Below are 25,038 nucleotides of genomic sequence, written 5' to 3'. Positions count from 1 at the left end.
AACTTATCTCATCCAGTGAAAGATGCAACCAAACTTAAAACTCAAGTGTTGTACCATGTAGTAGTGGCTTTTCTTGCATGCACACTGACAGGTTGGATCATAGAAACCCCCTTGGGGCTGCCAACTGATGTGTCAAGACTACTTCTGCCCCTGCTTTCTTGCCCTGGCAGCTTGGGACTCCAGCACCCTGTCTTGCTGAGCCAGACATGCCAGTCTGCTCCAACACAGACCCGGGGTCTGAACCATGTGCCTCAACGCTGCAGACTTAACTGAAACCAGCTTAAGAAATGTTCTTGTCTTTAACACTCAGATCAACTCCCAATGGGATCCAAACCTCAAATAAATCCGTTTTACCCTGTATAAAGCTTATATAGGTTAAAGTCATAAATTGTTCGCCCTTTATAACACTGATAGAGAGATGTGCACAGCTATTTGCCCCCCCTCCCAGGTATTAATACATACTCTGGGTTAATTATTAAGTAAAAAGTGATTTTATTAAATACAGAAAGTAGGATTTAAGTGGTTCCAGGTAGTAAAAGACAGAACAAAGTGAATTACCAAGCAAAATAAAATAAAACACGCAAGTCTAAGTCTAGTAAAGTAATAAAACTGAATACAGATAAAATCTCACCCTCAGAGATGTTTCAATAAGTTTCTTTCACAGACTGGATGCCTTCCTAATGCTTTCCCCTGGTCCAGCCCTTGTTCCAGCTCAGGTGGTAGCTAGGGGATTTCTCATGAGGGCCACCCCCCTTGTTCTGTTCCACCCACTTATATATCTTTTGCCTAAGGTGGGAATCTTTTGTCCCTCTGGGTTCCTACCCCTCCTTCTCAATGGAAAAGCACCAGGTTAAAGATGGATTCCAGATCAGATGACATCACATGTCACTGTAAGACTTCATTACCCACTTGCCAGCCCACAGGTATGCAGGAAGACTTACAAGTAAAACAGAGCCATTCAGGTAATTGTTCTGGTTAATGGGAGCCATTAAGATTCCAAACCACCATTAATGACCCACACTTTGCATAACTACAATAGGACCTCATAGTTATATTTCATATTTCTAGTTTCAGATACAAGAGGGATACATCTATACAAATAGGATGACCACATTCAGTAGATTATAAGATTTGTAATGATACCTAACGAGACCTTTTGGATGAAGCATATTCCAGTTACATTGTATTCACACTCATTAGCATATTTTTATAAAATTATATAGAGTGCAATGTCACACACAGAGCCTCACAAGTTGAGCTCTCTTGAAATAGAAATGCTCATTTTGCAATGGCAATATGGATTCTTTAAGGTGGAGAATGAGACAAGATGTGCGTACAGGGAAGCTCCAATGACGGAAAATCTCGTTTTAAATATCAGTGGGGAAATAACTCATTGAGATCAGCTTGGGAATGAGTTTTCTTAAGGAAAATTGCCTAAAAGGAGGTGGGATCAGAACAACTTGATCAGTCTGAGAAGCACCTTTTGGAAAAGGTCTAGGGACCAGTCCTCCAAAACGGGGGAATGGACTAGCTGGCCTAACTATATGTACGTTATTGCCAGCCTAATCGCCGTAGAATCATAAATATTAAAGATGAAAAAGGCTGGCTAGGGGTTGTCCCATCCTTCTCCTTGCCAATGGAGAAATTACCGCCAGTGCATTGTCAAGTGCTTTCTCTAGTTGAGCCTTGATTATCACCGGAGATTCCATTGCTTCCCTTGGGAGATCACTCGCTGGTGAAGTATTGGCTAAATTCATTAATTTAAGAGGTCTTTGGGGCATGGAGCTTGTCTACTCTATTTGTACGGTGGTGAGCCCACGCCAGCACTCAGGAAAATTTGGTAGTCTTTCAGCTGAACTTCTTTAATTTCATCTGTTGCCCCTAAATAATTTCTCCACATCCTTGGTGCTGACAACTCTCAAATATTTAGACTGCTGTGATCATATCAACCCATTCAATGTCACTTAGACAAGCCGTGTGTCTGTTTCTGTCACTACTTAATCTCATCAGATTCCTGGATCCTATTTTACTCTTCTGGAAACTTGTTCCCAGCTTGTCTACCCCTTTCTGCGCACTTTCATAGACAGCTCGGCAGCCTGGAAGCAAAAATATGTCACCCAAAACATTCAGATATGGAAGAAATGAAGGGAACAGATGCCTGGAATAGACTATGTCTTCAACCAAAGCCATGTAGAGCATTACTTCCTTCCCTGCACCAGAGCACAAATGCTTCTGGGTATGCAGCACTTTGTTCCCATAACGTTGCGAGGCCCTATCTAATCTGTTGTCTCTTAGCATCACATTCTGATTTTTCTCCCTCTCTCATATGATTATCTAGATGTCTTTCCCTACATGTAATAGCTGCATTTGTTTGTTTGTGAGAACCTTAACTGAGAGTTTCCCTGGGGGGAAGCTGCTGTTGCGCAAGGTGCTTCCTAGCATCCAGCGGACTGTGCCTGTGTGCGGTAAGCCAGGGGCACCTCCCAACCACTGTACACTGTACTGTACTGCTTCTAAAGTCCAGGGACCTGTTCACGTGGCTTTTGGACTTCATGGCATCAGCGCTGGCTACTCCGCAAACCTCAGAAAATGTGACCAACTTTCAACCCTAATTGGTTTACATTGATTTGCAGACCCAGAGACCAACTGTTTGTGGGCGTTGTTCCTTTTCTTCTCAGCGCTGAACCAGTTCAACCCTGCTTTACCTGAAAGATCCAACAAGATCACAGCCCAACCGTCTCTGAAGGCGGACTTCAGGCTGTCACTCTATCATTTAGTGACCATAACACAAACTGAATTACTGTCTAGCTGTTTAAAGCTTCAGTGATGAGACTTGCTTTAACTGTGTAGTCAAGCAGTGGGCAGTGTGCATAATACTGTTGAATAAATGCTGGAGAGCACAAAAACAGGCTGACCAAGGCCAGTCACCTCACTGAGTTTGACTGGGTTCAAGCAGACTCACTGGTTTGAGTGCTCACACTCTCTGCCTTGAGAAACTGGCAAAGGATTTGCCAGGGGAGCAGTAAGTGCTGTTTAACGACCCAGATTTTTGACTCAGCTCTCAAGAGGGGGGCGGCTTGCTGTTTGGCATACTTCTGAGGGATTAGGAGGAAAGGAACAAACAAGCCAAAGGATGAGCACCGTCTCATTTGTTGTCTCATGGGAGCAGAGAGTGAGAGTACGTGCCAGCTAATCAGCTGCTGTGGGAATGTTTGATTGTTAAAACCGCTGTTGCCCTAAAGCTGGGATGGGGTGAGAGGAGAGGTTGCAGAGAGGGGAAAATACTGTAAAAGTCCAAATCTGGTTGGTTTTTTCTTTAAACCTTTTTTTTATTATTATTGAAGTGCAGGTATGAAAGAGAAATGGCTATCTAGCTCTGTGGGAAATTCCATAGGTGCTCTGAGAAGAGTGTATTTCTCTGGCTCTGTAGTATTGTCAGAGGAAAATCTTTGTGTGGGGTATTGTTCTATCGTTTGCAGCTAGCTCTTGGTGGATCAGTGAGTTGTCAGAGCCTGATGGTCCCTGTGGATTGCACATGCTTTGCCTGCAGCTCCCGTTAATGAGATGGGTTCAGGGTGTTTTGAACACTTCTTACCAGGTGACTCAGTCACTAATAGCAGGGGTTGCCTCTATGCCTTTTTGTAGAACATTTTAAATGAGCGATCCCTCTGAGATATTAGCTGTACTACACTCCAGTCGGGGGGTGAGGAGGAACCAGCAACACAGAAGAAGGTTGAGTGAGGAAGGCACGAAGGAGATTGGGGAGGGGAGTTGGCTCATTTTGAAGCACTTGGAGGAGAGGAAGGTGATCAAGAACAGTCAAGATGGATTCAAGAGCAAGTCATGCCTGACCAACCTGATTGCCCTCTATGATGAGCTGGCTCTGTGGATATGGGGAAAGCAATTGGCGTGATATATCTTGACTTTAGCAAAGCTTTTGATACGGTCTCCCACAGTATTCTCGCCAGCAAGATAAAAAAGTATGGATTGGATGAATGGACTATAAGGTGGATAGATGGTCGGGCTCAATGGGGTAGTGATCAATGGCTCGATGTCTAGTTGGCAGCCGGTATCAAGCAGAGTGCCCCAGGGGTCGGTCCTGGGGCTGGTTTTGTTCAATGTCTTTATTAATGATCTGGATGATGGGATGGATTGCACCCTCAGCAAGTTCGCAAATGACGGGGTGAGAATAGACACTAAGCTAAGCTGAGGGGGAGAATAGACACTGGCGGGTAGGGATAGGATCCAGAGTGACCTAGACAAATTGGAGGATTGGGCCAAAAGAGATCTGATGAGGTTCAACAAGGACAAGTGCAGAGTCCCGCACTTAGGAAGGAAGAATCCCATGCACTGCTACAGGCTGGGGACCGACTGGCTAAGCAGCAGTTCTGCAGAAAAGGACCTGGGGATTACAGTGGACGAGAAGCTGGATATGAGTCAGCAGTGTGCCCTCGTTGCCAAGAAGGCTAAAGACATGTTGGGCTGCATTAGTAGGAGCATTGCCAGCAGATCGAGGGAAGTGATTATTCCCCTCTATTCGGCACTGGTGAGGCCACATCTGGAGTATTGCGTCCAGTTTTGGGCCCCCCACTACAGAAAGAATGTGGACAAATTGGAGAGAATCCAGTGGAGGGCAAAAAAAAGTTCAGGGGGTTAAAGTACATGACTTATGAGGAGAGGCTGAGGGAACTGGTCTTGTTTAGTCTGTAGAAGAGTGAGGGGGGATTTGATAGCAGCCTTCAACTACCTGAAGGGGGGTTCCAAAGAGGATGGAGCTTGGCTATGCTCAGTGGTGACAGATGACAGAACAAGGAGCAATGGTCTCAAGTTGCAGTGGGGGAGGTCTAGGTTGGATATTAGGAAACACTATTTCACTAGGAGGGTGGTGGAATCTCCATCCTTAAAAGTTTTTAAGGCCTGGCTTGACAGAGCCCTCGCTGGGATGATTTAGGTTCTGCTTTGAGCAGGGGGTTGGACTAGATGACCTCCTGAGGTCTCTTCCAACCCTAATCTTCTATGATTCTTGCTCCAGCTGGATATTCTTTCAAGAGCTATTTTCCCTGCCATTATCCCCTTTGATTTTCTGGCATAATTAGATTGCTTATAACTTAGGGTGTTTTCTAGTGGAAACCTTTCTTTGTTCGCAGAATACATTGTGGGGAGCTGCTCTCTGGCTCTGTTCCATCTTGGCTTTCTAGTTCAATCGTATTCTTCTGTCTCCTACCTACTAGGTCAGAAAGTACACATTTACCAGCCAGACAAAGGCATTGATCCATGATGCACCCTAAACGGCCTGCTTTCTTCCAGTTTATAATGTTTTGACTGCTGTCATTAAGGTCCCATATTAAAATTTTTCCATGCTGTGGGGCTTTAGAGGGGAGGCAGCGTGTCCTAGTGACAGGAGTATTGAACTGGAACTCTCAAGATCTGTTTGTGTTGCTGGCTCTATTGCCATTTCTGTGTGACCCTAAGCAAGTCTCTCCACCTGTCTATTTCCCCATCTGTGAAATGGGGCTACTTATAGTGATAACCTTTGCAACGTGCTTTGAAGGAAAAAAGCACTATATAAAAACTAAATATTATACTTCACAATGCTCTCTGGCCTCTATTTCAGACTGCAGATTCTGGTGTGGACAGGACACAAACATCTTGCTCATCATGTGTACCCTTAGGTTGTGGTCCTGGAACCCAATAGTTGTCATTTCTAGAATCTACTACTGTTAATGTTGCTTAACTTCTTTGTACCTTGTTTCTATCCTAAAATGGGTCTAATACATACCTCTCAGGTAATTCACTAATATCGGCAGAGGATCTGAAAAATCAAATAGAAAGTATAACTGCAAAAATCACTTTTTATGCATATGATGGATTTAGGGACCAGTCAAGCCTGAAGAAAATGGCTTTAGCTCCTTTAAGCATCAAAAGTTTAAAGTCAGGAGGCAGTAAGTTTTTCCTTCCATTTCTTTCCAGACTCAGCTCCTGCCTATAAAGTTGGACCATGCTGTTTCAAACATTGAACTGATCTTCTGTAAACTTGACTTTGTGGGATGTTTTAAATCTCAAAACTCTAAAGCTTTGAAGGCTGTATGCACTGTAGCTGTATGAAAGTGTGTGAAAAATTCCTGTTTATTATATATTTGTATTGATTGTAAAGCGCATAAGGGGGAGGAGTTAATTGTTATAGTTGAAAGCTCAACCTTTCTTGACCCCTGTGGGTTTCTCCCTTTTAATAGCGCATTATTAATGCTATTTTTGTGCATGACATTTCCTTATTAAACATTAAACACTCCAGTGGCATTTCTCTTTAAGCTGTAAATTGTGTGATCTGGAACTGCTTGTCTTGGTGCCTCCTGAATGAGTTACCTTCCTTGACTAAAATTACTGTACCCTGGCCATCATTGATTAAGGCCTCCAGAGCACCTGGGAAATGTACCTCTTTGCCTCTTCCAACCGGGGTGTTGGATCAAAGCTTATAAACTCATATTTTCACAGCCGATCACCATTTAGTGCTCTGTCACTATTCAGCTGATAAAAATGCATGCATTCCAGGCCCTGGGGACATGTACAGTCCCATTTTTAAAAATATGGATGAAAATTCACTGACCCAAAGAACTTAAATTGAGCATCCCACCAAAACTAATGCTTTCTCCTCAGACCTCTTGCGCTTATTTGAACCACCCATGCAGAGCTTGGAACAAATAGACTTGTACTATACTCAGCAGATTCAGGCTTCACTAGCCAAGTGGGAAGGGAGGCCCAGGGCTGGGCCCCCTTCACTCAGTGACCTGCTACGATTTGCTGTTAGAGCACCTGATCTCTACAGCCATAAAATCTTAGGATCTTAAGAGTCCCTACCATTATAATGGAAGCTGTTTCCAGACTTTCCCAACTATTTTTGAGTTTGAGGACAATGAAAAATACTCTTCCTATTTGGAAAAAAAAAAAATCTCAAAGGTTTCTTGAGCAGGGCTGCGGTCAAAATGGAAGAGGGTTGAAAGTTGCAACTAGGCATGGAAATAGTCTTCACTGAGAAGGCGTTGGGTAGTCTTGTCCTGGAAGAGATGGGTTTTGATCTATGAGCCTTTGAATTACAGTAATTTTCATCTATAGGTTTTGGAGTTCCTTACCAAAGTGAGCCATTAGCCCCATTGTATATCTAAGCACAGACCCATAATTGCTGAGAGGCCTAAAACATGGGTACAGCCTGTCAGAAATCTGGGCTTATACCATCTGTTGCACTGTAACTTTAACCTGTATCTGCCTCAGTGATCCTATCTGTAAATGGGACTGACACATGGCAACCCAAGGACTCGCGTAAGATTTGATTGCAAAGAACTAACATGGCCAGTCAGTGGAAAAGGTGGGAAAAGCTCAGGACTTCCCAGTCTGAGCCTTAGGCCACAGAACGTTTTGGTGAGATTAGGATGATTATTTTCTTCCTTCTCCCCCTTTCCTGATACCTGGGTTTCCGGAAATACTGGGAAGATCCAGCCCGGTTAGGAGTCTTTGCGGAAATAGTGAATTAAATGCTACTAAACTGCTGACACGTAGGTGCTGCAATTAGTTCCTTAGGCGCTTACTTAACAAACTTGCACTCTGCTAGATAGGCTGTCTGATTTTTTTTTTTTCCAAACATTCATAACTTGGTCAAATCCATTTCCTCAGAAAAATGCTTCTTATTCAGACTCCTATGCAAAATCTCTCTTCAGCTGTTGACTTCAGCTGTTGGCTTGAATGCACAACAATTCTTTTATTTTTTTTATGTAAAAATGTTGTTCCTGCCCCTCTTCTCACTTAAGTGGCTCAAGGGATTTTTCTCAAACAAAATTTCACCTTGGGAGACAGACTGTGGAATATGTGAGGCCAAAAAGTGACACACTCAATGTATGGAACGTAAATAGGGTTATAATGGAACATTGCTTTGTATCTTTAAATGTAGCACTTGCTGCCTGTGCCTAATATAATTATCTGAGTGACAGAAGCAAAGCAGAGGTGGAGCTGCAGATCTATGCAAATCTGTATGAAAGCACAAAAGTCTCATTGTGTCGAAGTAATACTTTGTATACAGAAGGTGCTTGTTTTGGGTGGTGATGTAAAATCTCAGTATGATACGTTCACCTCTCTTTCGACCATCTCCAATACGTTTGTACGAACAATGTCCACGTAGAAACACAGATTCCCTGAAAGCAGCATGTCCACTGGTTGAAATTTGTAACTTCTCTAGAGGATCGGATATGTGTAACTTTTGTCATAAGAGACTGAACGTGCAGAGGGAACCTGCCTCTGTAGAGTCTGAAGTGCAAGATCTTCTTGGCTGTCAGGATTCACTTTAAATCTGTGATCTGGGTATCAGGATAAGATGTCTTGTCTCTGTTGCTCAGGGAGAGTCTGATTCATTAGAGCAGGGGTGGGCAAATGTTTTGGCCCGAGGGCCACATCTAGGAATAGAAATTGTATGGCGGGCCATGAATACTCACAAAATTGGGGTTGGGGTGCAGGAGGGGGTGAGGGCTCTGGTTGGTGGTGCAGGCTCCGAGGTGGGGCCAGAAATGAGGAGTTCAGGGTGTGGGAGGGGGCTCCATGCTGGGGTGAGGGTGTGGGGGGGGGAGGGCGGGGGAGGAGTTTGGGGTGTAGGAGGGTGCTCTGGATTGGGACTGAGGGGTTTGGAGGGCAGGAGGTGTATCAGGGCTGGGGCAGCAGGTTGGGGTGCAGGAAGGGATGCAGACTCTGGGGTGGGGATGGAGATGGGGGCTTTGGGGTGCAGGAGGGTCCTCCAGGCTGGGATCGAGGGGTTTGGAGGGTGGGAGGGGATCAGAGCTGGGGCAAGGGGTGTGGGGAGAGGCTTAGGGGTTCAGGCTATGGGTGGTGCTTACCTCAAGCAGCTCCCGGAAGCAGCGGCATGGCCCCCTCTGGTGCTCCAATGGGAACTGCAGGGACAGTGCCTACGGATGGGGCAGTGTGCAGAGCCGCCTAGCCATGCCTTCGCATAGGAGCCAGAGAAGTGACATACTGCTGCTTGGAGCAGCCCCCAACCCTGAGCCACAGCTGGAGCAGGGCAAGCCCCAGACCCCGCTCCCCAGCGGGAGCTTGAGGGCCAGCTTAAAATGGCTGGCGGGCCAGAGTTTGCCTACCCCTGCATTAGAATCTCAGTCTAGAGCTTGGCTCACTTGATCTAGCAGCTGGTTCTTCCATCCACACTCCTGAGTTTCATGGGGTTTAATTAAAATGCAGGTCTTTAATTTTTAATTTTGTTTCCTTTCTGTTGGTCAAAGATCTCTGTGTGAGTGAAGTCTTGGTGCAATTACTGTGCTCCCCATGGAGAAAAGGACATTTAATTCAGTGAGCCAATTTCATTCTTAGAGGTATATTTTTCTGCTTTTTATACCCCAAGGCACACAAACAGAATTATCAAATTAATAAACAATTTGCTACCTTTTTGGTTACACTGGTTGTTACTTGTTTCAGACCTTGACTGCCAAAATGTTACCTTCCCAGCAGATAATTGCTATCCTAAAGGCAGACAGCATGTGTAGCGAGGCTGTTAGTACACACCATTCCATTTGGATGTAGAGTACTTCTTGTTCCAAAAGGTGGAAGGAAATAACCTGGGAGCAGCCATTATATGCTTGATTCTATTTAACTGGGAGGAATTAGTTGTGAATCTGAAGGTTTAAAGGCAACTCGAGAGCGTGAATGATAGGCTTCATTATCCTAAGGAAAGGAAGGAGGGACCGCAGAAGAATAAGGACAATGGACTTCAAAAAAGCAGACTTCAACAAACTCAGAACTAGGAGGTGAGGTTCTATGGCAAGAAAATCTGAGGGGAAAAAGGAGTTGAGGAGAATTGGCAGTTTTTTCAAGAGACAGTATTAAAGGCACAACAGCAATCTATCCCAACACTAAGGAAAGATAGAAAGAATGATAAGAGGACAATATGGCTCAATTAGGAGCTTTTTAATTACCTGTAAGTTAAAAAGGAATCCCGCAAAAAGCGGGAACATGGATGAATTGCTAAGGGTAGGTACAAAAGAACAGGAAGAAAAGCGTGTAGAGACAAAATCAGAAAGGCGAAGGCACAAACTGAGTTACACCTAGCAAGAGACGTATAATAAAAGGTTCTATACATACATTAGGAACAAGAGAGAGACAAAGGATGGGGAAGGAGAAAGAATAGATGAAACCCTAGGCTGAGGTGTTCAATGGCTAGTTTGCTTAAGGCCTTGTCTACACTGCCCCTTTACATTGCTGCAACTGTCTCATTCAGAGGTGTGAAGAAACACACCCCTGAGCACTGTAATTTTCAGCGCTGTAAAGTGGCAGTGTAGACAGTGCCCCAGCTCTGGGAGCTACTCCCCTTGTGGCAGTGCTTTAACGTTGCTAGTGAAGACATACCCTAAGTCTTCTCTAAAATGTTAATTTTGTTTGGATGCTTGAAGCATTTAATATTAGCAAGGAGAGGGAAGGAACACAAGCCGGAATAGGGAAAATGTGTGGAAGAATATTGTAAGCAAGTCCATGGCCTGGTGATATTGACCATAGGCTTAGGGTATTTAACTGTACAAAGCAATCTCAGAACTGTTAGCAGTTATCTTTAAGAACTTATGGAGGACAGGTGAGGTCCCAGAGAACTGGAAAAGGGCAAACATAGAATCTATCTTTTCTTTTAAAAGGAGAACACAGAGAACCTGGCGAATTATAGACCAATCAGCTTAACTTCAATTCGTGGGAAGATACAGACCAAATGATCAAAAAAGCAATTTGTGAGTGCCTAGAGTGTAATAGAGTGATAATAGCCAGCATGGATTTATCAAGAACAAATCATTTAATTTCCTTCTTTGGCAGCGTGACACGCCTAGTGTATTGGGGGTTGGGAGCAGTAGATGAGTCTTATCTTGATTTTAGTAAAGCATTTGAGACCGTCCCACATGACATTCTCAGAAGCAAACTAGGGGAAAGTGGTCTAGAGCAGTGCTACTCAAAGTGGTGGTCCACGGACTGGTGCCGGTCTGCGCGCACACTGGAAAAAAAAATCGCCGGTCCCACACATCAGATAACTTGAGAAACACTGGTCTAGATGAAATTACAATAAGGTGGGTCCACAGCTTCTTGAAAAAACATACTCAGAGTAGTTATCACTGGTTTGCTGTCAAACTTGGAGGATGTATCTAGTGGGGTCACGCAGGGGTCTCTCTCTTGATTCTGGTACTAGTCAATATTTTAATGACTTGGATAAAGGAATGGAACATGTGCTTATAAAATTTGCAGATGACACCAAGCTGAAAGGGGTTGCAAGCGCTTTGGAGGAAAGGATTAGAATTCAAATTGAAGAATTTGTCTGAAGTGAACAAGATGAAATTCAGTAAAGACAAGTGCAAAGTACTTCACTTAGGAAGGAAAACTCAAATGCACAGCTTCAAAATGGGGAATAACTGGTGAGGCAGTAGCACTGCGGAAAAGGATGTGGGGGTTATAGTAGATCACAAACTGAATATTATGCAGTTGTAAAAAGGCTAGTATCATTCTGAGGTGGATTAACAGGAGTGTTGTATTTAAGAAACGGAAGGTAACTGTCCAGCTCTGTTTGATGCAGGTAAGGCCTCAGATGGAGTATTTGTTCCAGTTTGGGGCACCACACTTCAGGAAAAATGTGGATAAATTGGGGAGAGTCTAGAGGAGAGCAAAAAAATAAGGTTTAGAAAACCTGATCTACGAAGACAGGTTAATAAAAACCTGGGCATGTTAGATAATATTTAGTCTGGATAATACTTAGCCCTGTCTCAGTGCAGAAGGCTGGACTAGAAGACCTATCAAGGTCCCTTCCAGTCCTATATTTCTTTGATTCTTTGTGTAGCCTTGAGAAAAGAAGACTGAGGGGGGACCTGATAACAGTTTGCAAAGATGTTAAGGGCTGTTACAAAGAGCAGATGGATCAATGGTTCTCACTCTCCACTGACAGTAGGACAAGCAGTAATGTTAATCAGGGGTTATAATCAGTAATGCAGCCAGGGAGATTTAAGTTAGATATTAACTCTAAGGCCTGGTCTACAGTATGCTGTTATTTCGGAATTAGCAGAGTTAATTCGAAATAAAACTGATTCCGTCCACATGACCAAACCGTTTTTTTCAATTTAAAAGGCTCTTTAATCTGATTTCTGTACTCCACCTCGGCAAGTGGAGTAGCGCTAAAATCGAGATTGCAGTTCCGGGTTACAGGTACTGGGGACGCAATTCGACGTTATTGGTCTCTGGGAGCTATCCCAGAATGCTCCCTTGTGCCCGCTCTGAGCAACACTCTTAACTCCGATGCACTAGCCAGGTAGGCAGTAAAGGCCCCAGGAACTTTTGAATTTCATTTCCTGTTTGGTCACCATCAGCACAGTCGACCATCAGCACAGTCCACCACCACAGGCGACCATGCAGAGTCCACCATCACAAGAGACCACGCAGTCCCGGATTTGCAGACGAGCTCCAGCATGATCCGAATGGAAGTACTGGATCTCATAGCATGTTGGGGAGACTAATCTGTTATGGCAGAACTACGTTCCAAAAAAAACCCGCAAATACGTACGCTAAAGTCTCCAGGGCCATGACGCAAAGAGGCTACTACAGGGACGCAGAGCAGTGTCGTACAAAAATCAAGGAGCTCAGGTAAGCGTACCAAAAAGCTAAGGAGGCAAACGGGCGCTCTGGGTCACAGCCCCATACATGCCGCTTTTACCGTGAGCTGCATGCAGTTATGGGGGGTGACGCCACCACTACCCCACCACTGTCTGTGGACACCTACAAGGAGGAAGTTGCACGGAGTGAGGAGGATGAGTTATTGGAGGACGAAGAGGAGGACGACGGTGCACAGGCGCCAAGTGGGGAATCCGTTTTCCCCACTAGCTAGGAACTAGTCTTAATGCTGGAGCCAACAGCCTCCCCCGACTCCCAAGGCAGGCTCCCGGACCATGACCCTGGAGAAGGCACTTTTGGTGAGTGAGAGCCTGATCGGAGCCACGCGGTGGGGGGGAAACCCAGCTGCTCTGGGCTGTTCCCGTTTAGCTTAAAGGGCTCATCCCTGCTCAGAGCCTCATTGGAGCCACGTGGTGGTGGTGAGGCAGGGTGTTGTATGAAGCAATCATCCCAGAGAGCCTGCAGTCCTTCCTTTTATATGGCAAACCCACCAGGCATTGCTTGCTATGGGAAAGGGGGCCCGGCGGTTTGAAAACATTGAAATGAATGTGGAAAAAGCAGAACCCCCCATGCCCGTAGGGCTTACCATGGCTGCGTGCAAGCTGAATTCTGTTTCCTGGCCGTGTATGATGGCTTACTCACACCAAAGTGGCAGGCACTTCAGTATAAGAGGCAAAATGTGACCTTGTACAGAAAGAACATGTGCTGCATACTATGAATTGCCTGTTTCACTGAGAAAGTGTGTCCCCTTTGTTCTCTAAAATGTATCTTTTAAAATACTACCCTCCCTTTTTCTCCTCCTGCAGGTGCAAATGTTTCAACACGGCCCCTATCTACTCTGTCCCAGAGGCTGGTCCAGATTAGAAGGCAGAAAAAACAAACTCGGAACTACATGTTCGCTGAGCTCATGTAGTCCTCCCGCACTGATAGGGCCCAGCTGAAAGTGTGGAGGCAAACAATTGTGGAGTCGGGTAAAGCATTAAATGAACAGGGAGAGGAGGGACGCGCGCGATGAGAGCAGGCAGGAAGCTATGGTCAAGCTCGTGGGGGAGCAAACTGACACGCTCCGCTGTATGGTGGATCTAATGCAGGAAAGGCAGCGAGACCTCAGACTGCCACTGCAGCCCCTGAATAACCATCCTCCCTCCTCCCCAAGTTCCATGGCCTCCTCACCCAGACTCCCAAGAACACGTGATGGGAGGCTACGGGGACCCACACATTCAACCCCAGAGGATTGCACAAGCAGCAGAAAGCTGGCATATCCTAAATTTTGATTTGGTTTCCGGGCTTGTCCTTCCCTCCTCTCCCCCCCCCCCCCAACCCAATACCCCCTCCCCTGGTGTACCTTCTGATTTCTCTCAATGTGTTGGGAACAAATAATAAAGAATGTTTTTTTTAAACAATTGTGACTTTATTTACTTTCATATATATATATATATATAGGGGGCGGGTAACTTCAAGAGAAACAAACACAACTGTCACACCATACCCTGGCCAGTCATGAAACTGACTTTCAAAGCTTCTCTGATGCGCAGCGCGCCCTGCTGCGCTCTTCTAATCGCCCTGTTGTCTGGCTGTTCGAAACTGGCGCCAGGCGAGTTGCCTCCACCTCCCACCCTGCCATAAATGTCTCCCCCTTACTCTCACAGATATTGTGGAGCACACAACAAGCAGCAATTACAATTGGAATATTGGTTGTGCTGAGATCTAACCGAGTCAGTAAATTGCGTCAGCGCGCTTTCAAACGTCCCAGTGCACTTTCTACCACCATTCTGCACTTGCTCAGCCTATAGTTGAACTGCTCCTTACTACTGTCCAGGGTGCTTGTGTATGGCTTCGTGAGTCATGTCATTAAGGGGTAGGCTGGGTCCCCGAGGATAACTATAGGCATTTCAACATCCCCAACAGTAATTTTCTGGTCTGGGAAGTAAGTCCCTTCCTGCAGCTGTTCAAACAGACCAGAGTTCCTGAAGGTGCGAGCGTCATGCACCTTTCCTAGCCATCCTACGTTGATGTTGGTGAAACGTCCCTTGTGATCCACCAGTGCTTGCAGCATCATGGAAAAGTACTCCTTGCTGTTTATGTACTGGCCACCCCGGTGTTCCGGGGCCAAGATAGGGAAATGCTTTCCGTCTATCGCCCTGCCGCAGTTAGGGAACCCCAGTGCATTAAAGCCATCCACAATCATCTGCACATTTCCCAAAGTCACTACCCTTGATAGCAGCTGGTCAATGATTGCGTTGGCTACTTGTAGCACAGCAGCCCCCACAATAGATTTGCCCACTCCAAACTGATTCCCGACTGACCGGTAGCTGTTGGGCGTTGCAAGCTTCCATAGGGCTATGGCCACTTGCTTCTCAACTGTGAGGGCTCCTCTCATTTTGGTGTCTTTGCGCTTCAGGGCAGGGGACGGCAAGTCACAAAGTTCCATGAAAGTGGCCCAACGCACACGAAAGTTTTGCAGCCACTTGGAATCATCCCATACCCGCAACGCTATGCGGTCCCACCAGTCTGTGCTTGTTTCCCAGGTCCAGAATCGGCGTTCCACGGCATGAACCTGGCCCAATGCCACCATGATCTCCCAATTGCCACATGCAGTGCTTCTAGGAAGGTCTGTGTCCATGTCCTCATCAGTATAGTAATCACACTGTCGTTGCTTCCTCACCCGGTTTTGCAGGTACTGCACATACCTCTGGATAATGCATGAGGTATTTACAATGGTCAAAACTGCAGCGGAGATCTGAGCGGGCTCCATGCTTGCCGCGCTATGGCGCCTGCACAGGTAATCCTGGAAAAAGGGCGTGAAATGTAGGAGAACAGAGTGGCAGCGGAAGAGGTGCTGTTCGGTTCATGATAGCTGAAAAAAGGCAGGAAATGATTGTCTTCTGTAGCTTTCATGGAGGCGGGAGCCCAGGACAGACATGGAGAATCTCGGTAGCACGGCAAGAGCGGGAGAGCAGAGTTGGCTGCGGAAGTTGTGCTGCTTGGTTCACGATGGCCGAGCAGAGTTGGCAGCAGAAGCGGTCGATGAGGAAGAGAGAGAGTAGATACTTATAGAGATTACATAGAAAGACAAGAGGAAATGTGAGGTGGATTCATAGTACCAGGAGAGAAGCAGAGTACCGTACTGCACCGTCTGCTGAAAGCAGTATGGCATCTGCATGCCAAAAAGGTGTGAAACGATTGTCTGCCCTAGCTTTCATGGAGGGAGGAGCGACTGACAACACAAACACAGAAACACCTTTGAGAATGTTTTTGCCTCATCATCCACTGGGAGCTTAATCCAGAATTCCAATGGGCGGCGGGGACTGCAGGAACTGTGGAGTAACTACCCACAGTGCACCACTCCGAGATTCGATGCTAGCCTTGGTACTGTGGACGCAATCCGCCGAATTCACGCGCTTTAGTGGGGACACACAAGACCAAATGTATAAAATCTATTCCAAAAATTCGAATAGAATAATTTTGAAATAATTTTGTACTGTAGACATACCCAAAGAGTGGTTAAGTACTTCAGTAGGTTACCATGGGAGGTTGTGGAATCCCCATCACTGGAGGCTTATAAGAACAGGTTGGACAAAAACCTGTTAGGGATGGTCTATATATACTTGATCCTGCCTCAGCACTGGGGGATGGACTAGGAGAGTGGTTCCCCAACCAGGGGTCCGGGGCCCCCTGGGCAGCCGTGAGCAGGTTGCAGGGGGTTTATCAAAATAAATCAGAGAGGAGGGCCGGCTTTCGACTAGCTGGCCCCAGGGCAGAAAGTTGAAGCCTGAGCCCTGCCCGCCCCGCCCCCCCCCCCCGAGCTGAAGCCCAAGCTGAAGCCCCACTGCCCAGGCTTGAAGCTGAAGCCTGAGTAACTTAGCTTTGCAAGGTTGTCTGTGGTGTCGGACCCTGGGCCATTGCCCTGCTTGCTACCCCCCTAATGCTGGCCCTGGCTTTTAAACTATTGGATATGCAGAAAAACGGTTGTGGCAAAGGTGGGCTGAGGAGTTTTTATAGCATGTTGTGGGGGGCCTCAGAAAAAGTTTGAGAATCCCTGGACTAGGAGAACTCTCGAGGTCTCTTCAAGCCTTACAAGTCTATGATGCTATACCTTCAGTGTGGGGCTGAAGGAATTGGGTGAAGACCAGGTTTCTGTTTAAAGCTAGTGTCAGACTCTCACATCTTTACTTTAGAAAGACAGCCTTTTATATTCATTGGACCTGTGTTTATTCTGTAGTAGTTTGTAGCTTTAATTGATGGAGAATCTAAGCAAGAGCCTCCAACTCTTTTATGGAAACCTGGCTTATGATTAAGGGAAGGCCCAAGGTTCCATTTCAGATTCAGAAACTGAGTGGCACCCATCTGTCCTCCCAATGGATATTTAAGTGCCTTGAGAAAAGCAAAAAACACAAAAGGTCCCTGCAAATAAAAGCTGGGAGGGGAAGTCAGTCCCAATCCCAACCTTGGCATAAATGAAATGAGCAAGAATAATCAAAATTATTTATCTATTAAATGCAAAAATTGCATGATTGCACAGTTAAGATAAACAAGGAATACAAAAGTGAGGGTTCTTAGCTTTTGTGGGTTTAACTATACATCTTGAACCCACCTGTGTGCCCTGAACTAGCTATGCATTCGCATACTCAGTTACAGGTGGATGCTGAAACGAGTGCACGAAAAATGTTCTGCTGCACATGCACAATATGCAGTTTTGAAATATTTACAAGTCATTCAGCCTACTTGTGTCATCGCCCTTGGTGTCTCTTGCAGTATTGATTCCAAGTTTCCTCCTTCCTATTGGATAGCTGTGTACTAGATTATTTTTCCCTGTGTATGTTGAGTGCATCTTTCCAAGCTGAAAATCATTTTTTCTGTTTCAGATCTCTCTAGATCACTGTATTTTTCCCTTCCTGGTGTTAACTCCTCTCAGTTTAGTATTGCTCATGAAATTTAACACGCTCATTGCAACATTTTCTAGTTAGTTAATAAAGATGCTAAGAGCAGACAAATGCTGATTTGCGAGACTTAGGTATCACTAAAATTCCAAGCAGATGGACAGGAACACAAAGGGGATGATAGCTTTGTGCCTCCTTTTTGGATAATCTTGGTGCTGTTCTGTGTACGCATCTGTACATGGAGGCCCCCCATTGGTTTTAGCCACTGAATCCACTGTTCGTGCATTACTCCAAATGTGGCTGTGGCTGCAATCAATATACCCTTAGAATAACCTTTTAAAAAAATTATTTTTGTTTGCAAGCGTTAGTCTCCTCCCGTTTCCTGCTTTGATTTGTAAAGTAACAGATAGGTAGAAGCTAGACAAGTTAGACCTGCAATAATAAACACACTGACTGCATGAATGATTTTTACACTGTGGATTTCTCTGAATCTCCTCCTCTGCTAGAGGATATAAATGCTTCATTGTTCTTGGTGCGAAGAGCCTTTTAGTACCAGTTGTCCAGCGATCATGGATAAAGAAAGCAGATGTATCTCATGTCTTTTTTTAACTGTTTTTGTTTCCCTGATCACTGTGAGAGGCTTTCTCAGGCAGCAGTGCTGCATGGGTTTGATCAAAGCTTATAAATGACTAATTGAAAGAATGTCAGTGGAGAACAGAATGCTCCTTATATATTTCTGTGTGTGCTGGGAGCACAATTGTTTCTTTACGTACGTTTTCCCTTCTCAAGCTTTGGGTATGATGGACAAAAAGAGCAGATTGTTTGGTCTGTCAGCAGAGACAATGCCTGCTTGTTATACCTCTGCTCTCATCACCTGACCAGCCACAGCTCTGTGGATTTTGGCAAGCAGGGGGGTATAAGTGTTCTCCAGCTACAGCATTACAAAGAAAACAAATGGCATCACAACGAGTTCCTGACTCTGCTGCAGCATGCATGTGCTTGACACTTGACATTTCTTTTGGGACGGGGTGAGGAGCGGAGGCCTCTTCCCCTCCCTCAATCTGGAGTAGGGGACAGATTTCTCTTTCTTTAAAAAAAAAAAAAAAAAAGAAAAAAGAAAAAAGAGGAGGACTTGTGGCACCTTAGAGACTAACGAATTTATATGAGCATAAGCTTTCGTGAGCTACAGCAGTGAGCCGTAGCTCATGAAAGCTTATGCTCAAATAAATTTGTTAGTCTCTGAGGTGCCACAAGTTCTCCTTTTCTTTTTGCGGATACAGACTAACACGGCTGCTACTCTGAAACCTGAGATTTATCTCTGAATCACTTCTAATTAGTTTTGGCACACAGTAAAAACCAGATGTGCAGTCAAACATACTGGGCTTCGCTCTCCTCTCCCCCTGTTTCTGCCTTTCTGTGCTATTTCCTTCCCACTTTCCGTCAGTATGAGCTTCCACCTTTCTGTGTGGATGGACTTGGTGTGCGAGAGCCTCCATTCTCCCTTTTGCCCTTTGTTGTCAACTGGCTAAGGAGGGGCTGAGTTTGTCAGTTTTACATTGCTGCCAATTCCTGTAGTATCTGAGCACCTCTCCATCTGTAATGTATTCATCCGCACAACATCCCTGTGGGGCAGGGCTGTTATCCCTGTTGTACACATGGGGAAACTGAGGCCCAGAGGTACTATGAATTGTCCCAGTGTTGCACACATTTCTGTGTAAAATAGATAATAATGCAGCCCCTTGGAGACTTTGTGGTTCTCTGGATCCTTTGGGGGGTAAAACCTCTATGTGGAGTAGAGCTTTTCATTTTATTTTACTTGTTTAGGTTGGTTTGTTTTCTGGGGTTTTGTCCATGGTTGGTGTTGGGGGTGCGGGGAGGTTGGGTGGAAGAGGGTGTCAATGTTCTGAGTCTCTCTCATGATGGAACATGCATGTGGGTCCCTCTGTAGCCTGCCAGCAGGAGGGGTTGCTAGAGGGGCCTTTGCTCTTTCATATGTGCTCTCTCTTAGGGGCTGAGTGCACTGCCTCGCCAGTCTCCAGTTTGGACGTGGGGCATTTTTCCCCATTTGGTAGGTGTCTCTGCTCCCAGCATGGAGTATGTGCTGCTGGTCCTGCTGAAGTGATAAGCACTAGGGAGGGAGAGGAGCTGTGGAAGCTTAAGACAATGTTGACACAAGAACAAATGGAATAGTGGCCATGAGTATATTTTACGTTGGAAATTAGGTTTCTAACCATTAGAGGAGAGAGGTTCTGGAGAAGCCTCCTAATAGGAGCTGTTGGGGCAAATGACCTAACTAGTCTGAAGCTGCTGCTTGATGAGTCTGTGACCAAGATTATATGATGGGGCTGCCTGCAGTACCAGGGGACTCAATGACCTTCAAGCCCTATGGTCTGATGTTCATACAGTGCTTGCAGGAGTAGCAGCCAGGGAATGAAACCAACACAGTATGGATCAGGTTTCAGAGTAACAGCCGTGTTAGTCTGTATTCGCAAAAAGAAAAGGAGTACTTGTGGCACCTTAGAGACTAACCAGTTTATTTGAGCATGAGCTTTCGTGAGCTACAGCTCACTTCACTTCCGCTGAAGTGAGCTGTAGCTCACGAAAGCTCATGCTCAAATAAATTGGTTAGTCTCTAAGGTGCCACAAGTACTCCTTTTCTTTTTACAGTATGGATCAGTTTCACTTCCTGCTCTTGCTGGGTCAGGAAGTGCAGTGTACAGGTGTATGAGAGACAAGGTCCTCCGCTCTTACTGGGAAAATAGGATAGACGCACATGGGAAGGAGGTGATTGGATCAACTATCTGTTGATCTCCTCTGTCATAAATATAAAGGGAAGGGTAACCACCTTTCTGTATATAGTGCTATAAAATCCTGCCTGGCCAGAGGCAACATCCTGTTACCTGTAAAGGGTTAAGAAGCTCAGCTAACCTGGCTGGCACCTGACCCAAAGGACCAATAAGGGGACAAGATACTTTGAAATCTTGGCGGGGGGGGGGGGGGAAGGCTTTTGTTTGTGCTCTTTGTTTATGTGGTTGTTCTCTCTTGGGACTGAGAGAGGCCAGATGGATTAGGATGGGTTGGAGAAGATGGATTTCTAAGCATAACTCATGCTGGAATGGCAATATCTGTGATGACGAGGACTGTGCCCCCCCCCCCCCCAAAAAAAAAAAAAAATATCAGTCACAGGCAACCCAAGTGTGGAAAGTTAGGAGGATAGCTCCAAAGAGACTGGAGTTCCTGTTGTTCTCATAGTGAATAGAGAGAGGATCTGATGGAACCATGCCCACCAAACACCAAGCCAAAGGGTAGAGCTGTAAGGCTCCTAGGAGAAGTCATACCTAGGAGCTGTGCTGGGAAGAGGTGTCTGAGAAGTGGCTCAGTAAAGCAGGATCTTCCCTGAGCGTGCAGAGTGGAAGGGATTCTTTCTGGCCAGTCCAAAATTAAAATCCATACACTAATGCTTGTTTCTTGATAGTAACACTTGTGTATTGAAATAATTCCATCCGTACTTTATACAAGGAATTATTTCAATGCACAATAGTATCGGATCACTAATGACATCAAATAACACAAGAATGGGGGTCACCTGATTAATAGGCAGCAGGTTTGAAAAAAAGAAATATTTCAGACAACACACAGTCAACCTGAGGAACTTGTTACCGGGCAATGTTGTGAAGGCCAAAAGTATAACACTGTTCAAAAAAGAATTAGGGCATATCTACACTTGCCATTTAAAATAAGAAAAAGTCCCTTTTTTTCACAAAAACAATGGGATACACTTGTTAATGACTTTTTGCAGTGAAACTCAGAAGTTTCACTGCAAAAAGAAAACCACCTCCAGGAGAGGTTTACAGCTCTTACCGGTGATGCATTTGCAGTGATGTGCAGGTGAAGACATGTTCTTCCTGTTTACGTAGCTTTTAGCCTCTGCAGGATATCGCACAGTGCTTAGGTGACCACTCTAGCCAGCAGCTCTACTGCTCTGATGCCAGGTAAACAGTCATCCACCCCTACCCCTGTAAAGCCCTGGGAACTTTAAACTCCCCTTCCTGTTTTCTTGGCAAGTGCTCACTTATCTGGCCAGGTGACAGTGCCTGCTCCAAGGAGCAAAGGATCCCCTGCTTGGAGCCATGCTGAGCTACTGGAGCTTATCCATGTTTGGGGAGAGGAGGTTGTGCAAGGACCCAGGATGCCCCGCGATCATCCCCCACTTCCCTCCCTTAAGACCCATGGTCAAACTGGAGAGAGCTGCACTGTGGGGTAGCTTCCCTAGAATGCAGCTCTCATCGGGGATGGATGTGCTGCTAATGTAAACACTCTGACCCCTGAGGAATTAAGTGAGTACACAAACCAGCGCTTTACTTTCACTGATTCCCTATCACTGGTTAAACTTACAGCGGAAAAACTCTGCAAGTGTTGAGAAGTTCATGGAGGGTCAGTCCATTGGTGGCTATTAGCCAAGATGGTCAGGGGTGCAACCCCATGCTCTGGGTGTCCCTAAACCTCTAATTGCTAGAAGCTGGGACTGGATAACAGGGATGGATCACTCCATAAGTTGCCGTGTTCTGTTAATTCCCTCTGAAAACATCTGATACTGGCCACTGTCAGAGACAGGATAGTGGGTTAGATGGGCCACTGGTCTGACCCAATATGGCCATTCTTATTTTCTTAACAGCTTTGAACAAAGCAAAGTAGCAATGAGTGGAGTGTGACACTACTTTCATCTGCTTGGCATGCCAGCAGCAGGGGACAGAGGGAAGAGCTTAAATCCCTCTCATGTTTTTCCATTTGGGTGGCCAGAACTGCTTATTAACTTTTAAAAGAACTCATGAGAACAACAGTTGACAAACAGGTCGAAGTAGGTCTTCATGGGCCAGGAGTTGCAAAGTGAAACAACCAACAAACTTGAAAATGTGCAACTCTGAATTCTATTGGTTGTCTGGCTTTAAGAGCTAGTTTTTTAATCTAGCTTGTGGGTCAATAATCTGTACTCTGTTCTCCAATAGATAAAAGGAAAAGGAAGAAATTCATCCCAAGGGCATGCTGTACCTCCAGGGTGCTCTGACTTTATGTCCTTTCCTTTTCCAGGTGTAACTCATAGCTGTTTCTCCTGTGTTCTTGCTTGCAGGTTGTGCACCTTGACTTTAAAGAAACTGGTCGTCTTAAAGGAATTGGATAAGGAGCTCATTTCTGTGGTCATTGCCGTCAAAATGCAGGTAACTTGCATTTAATACTTAGCCTTAAATGGTAAGAGCAACACAACAGTTGCAGTGTTAAGCACTGAAATGTCAAGAAATATGAAAATTAAGGTTGCATTTTGTAATGCATGTGTACAAGGAGACTATCACCTACTATTCCACTAATACAATACACTGTTTCGGTACCTGTGCAGTGTTAGGTTCATGAGTAAGATCTTAACATTTTTTCCCTTCTTGTGTACTTCCACTGTCACAGTATTTAAATATATCTTCACAGAGTGAGTTAGACTTCCCATCATTAAGGCCAAAAGTAGCTTTTTATTATGAAACTGAGTTTCTGTTGCAAACCCTCATTCTCCCAACTTCATCAAAACTCAACCTCTTGACCTGTTTTACATGTTACATCTTGTCTCAGGGCAGAACAGAGGTTTTTTCCCTCCTAGATAGCTTAGGGCCAGTCAAATGGAGCTACAGAAGGACGGGAGTTAACATGCTCCCTCTTGCACTTTCAAAGGATTTTCCTTGTGTTTTTTTGCTTCATAATAACTACAGAATCACTGCCCAACTGCACTGCTACCGTAATCCTGGTAGAAAAGTGACTTCAAAGGGGTGCAAAATGCAGGAGAATGGATATCACCTGACTTAAAAATAATGTATATTTTAAAGTGTATGAACTTGCGTTGCAAGTGTGTTATATGGACCTGTAAGTGTCTAAATTAATGCATTGATTTTATACGTACATTGTGTACATACATCAGTGTGCATGTAGGCAGGAGCTAAGCTGGGAAGGAATCCATTCCTGGTCTACATGTAAGCTCAGCCCAACGTACAGGGATTCCTGTCACTGAACAGTGCTTAAGCATTGTTTGAAAGCCAACACGATTCCCAGGCATAAAACCTCACTAATCTTGAGCTGAAGTTGATTAAATCTGCTGCTGCAGCCAAAAACCCTGCAGAGAACTTAGTAGTTGTCAATAAAAACCAAAAACGTTAGCCTGAACATTTAAACTTAAAGGGTTCATCTTACAAGAAGACCCAGAATATTCAAATACAGAGCTATGGATTCAACCAGCTGTCATTGCCACTCTGAGAGCAGCGAGAAACTCTGCTACAACCTCATCTGTGCATGTTGAGGCTGTCAAGTCCTCGTCTCCAGCAGGCCCTAGCAGCTCTGTTGCTATTTGGGGTACCAATTCTGTCACTTCCGCTTTAAATCAGAAAATGTTTCCATCAAATTTCCTTCATCCCCTCCCTTCTCTAACGAACAGGCATCCAAATAGCTTTGTTAGTTCCTCGTGCAATTCCAGAATGAGGGAGTTCAGTTCCCAGAACCTCTATGTTAGGATATCAGGAAACAGATTTCAGTGCCCCTTATGGGAAGGTGTCTTGAAGTTTGGGGGAGACAGGGCCCTGCACCCCCCACTTCCTGCGATTCACCCGTGACACTCAGCCAGCCAGTAAAACAGAAGGTTTATTAGATGACAGGAACACAGTCCAAAACAGAGCTTGTATGTACAGAAAACAGGACCCCTCAGTGAGGTCCATCTTGGGGGATAGGGAGCCAGACCCTGTTCTGGCCTTCCTCCATTTCCCCAGCCAGCTCCAAACTGAAACTCTCCCATCCCTCCTCGCCTCTCCATCTGCATTTTCACTGACCATTTCCATCTTAGCCAATTGTTTCCCTGGATTCAAATTCAAATCCTCGGCCATTACAGGAGCAGGACCTGGATCCTGTCCCAAAGACACAGTCACCCTCCAACAGGACCGCACAGCCGATATCCTGGAGAACCCAAACTACCAGCCAGCCCAACCCCTCCTGTGTCTGCACAGGGATCTGGCCCATAGGCAGGGCAAGGGGCTTCATCCCTGGGACCTTCACCCAGGTCACACAGCCCCTCAGCATCTGGTGAGGCTGCACCACCTGGGGCCTGACAACAGTTCTCTCTGTCCCAGGATCTCGCCACCGCAGGAATGTCTCCTCATTGACCACCACCTTCTGCTCCCACTGGGGGTCTGAGAGGCCTGTGCCCAGGAGAGTCCACGCAGACACACAGGCCAGGGTCAGGAGTGGAAGCCTGTCCACCACCCCACCCATCTGGCTGATGGCATCTATGGCCTTGGGACCCAGCAAGGGAGCTAAATACTACGGCTTTTCTGCCGGGTCCCCCTGGTTCAAATCGTCAGCCTGCTCGAAGGCAGTGAGGTGGGCATCCACATCCTCCCCCCCCCACCCCTTAACCAGGGGCAGCAATTTAGTATCGAGGTTCCCTGCAGTGCTGGCACCC

The 25,038-nt window shown here is 45.7% G+C and overlaps 1 protein-coding gene across 17 annotated transcripts in view; it reads left to right on the top strand.

Moving 5' to 3' along the window:
• PACS2 (phosphofurin acidic cluster sorting protein 2) overlaps positions 1-25,038 on the top strand; it is a 211,015-nt gene that overhangs the window by 39,247 nt on the left and 146,730 nt on the right. For 16 of the 17 annotated variants that reach the window (XR_005226407.2, XM_037906252.2, XM_043552553.1 and 13 more), the window contains exon 2: positions 22,684-22,771. Coding sequence is in view for 16 of the 17 variants with exons in the window: in XM_037906252.2 (XP_037762180.1) it covers positions 22,684-22,771 (88 nt within the window). In the remaining variant the exon portion in view is untranslated. Of the gene's footprint in view, positions 1-15,230; positions 15,287-22,683; positions 22,772-25,038 lie in introns of those variants that run through there. The other variant, XM_037906249.2, reaches the window with a different exon arrangement.

This window comes from Chelonia mydas, chromosome 8, assembly GCF_015237465.2.
Source record: "Chelonia mydas isolate rCheMyd1 chromosome 8, rCheMyd1.pri.v2, whole genome shotgun sequence".
NCBI lineage: Eukaryota > Metazoa > Chordata > Testudines > Cheloniidae > Chelonia > Chelonia mydas.
This window is presented reverse-complemented; position numbering and strand designations above follow the sequence as displayed.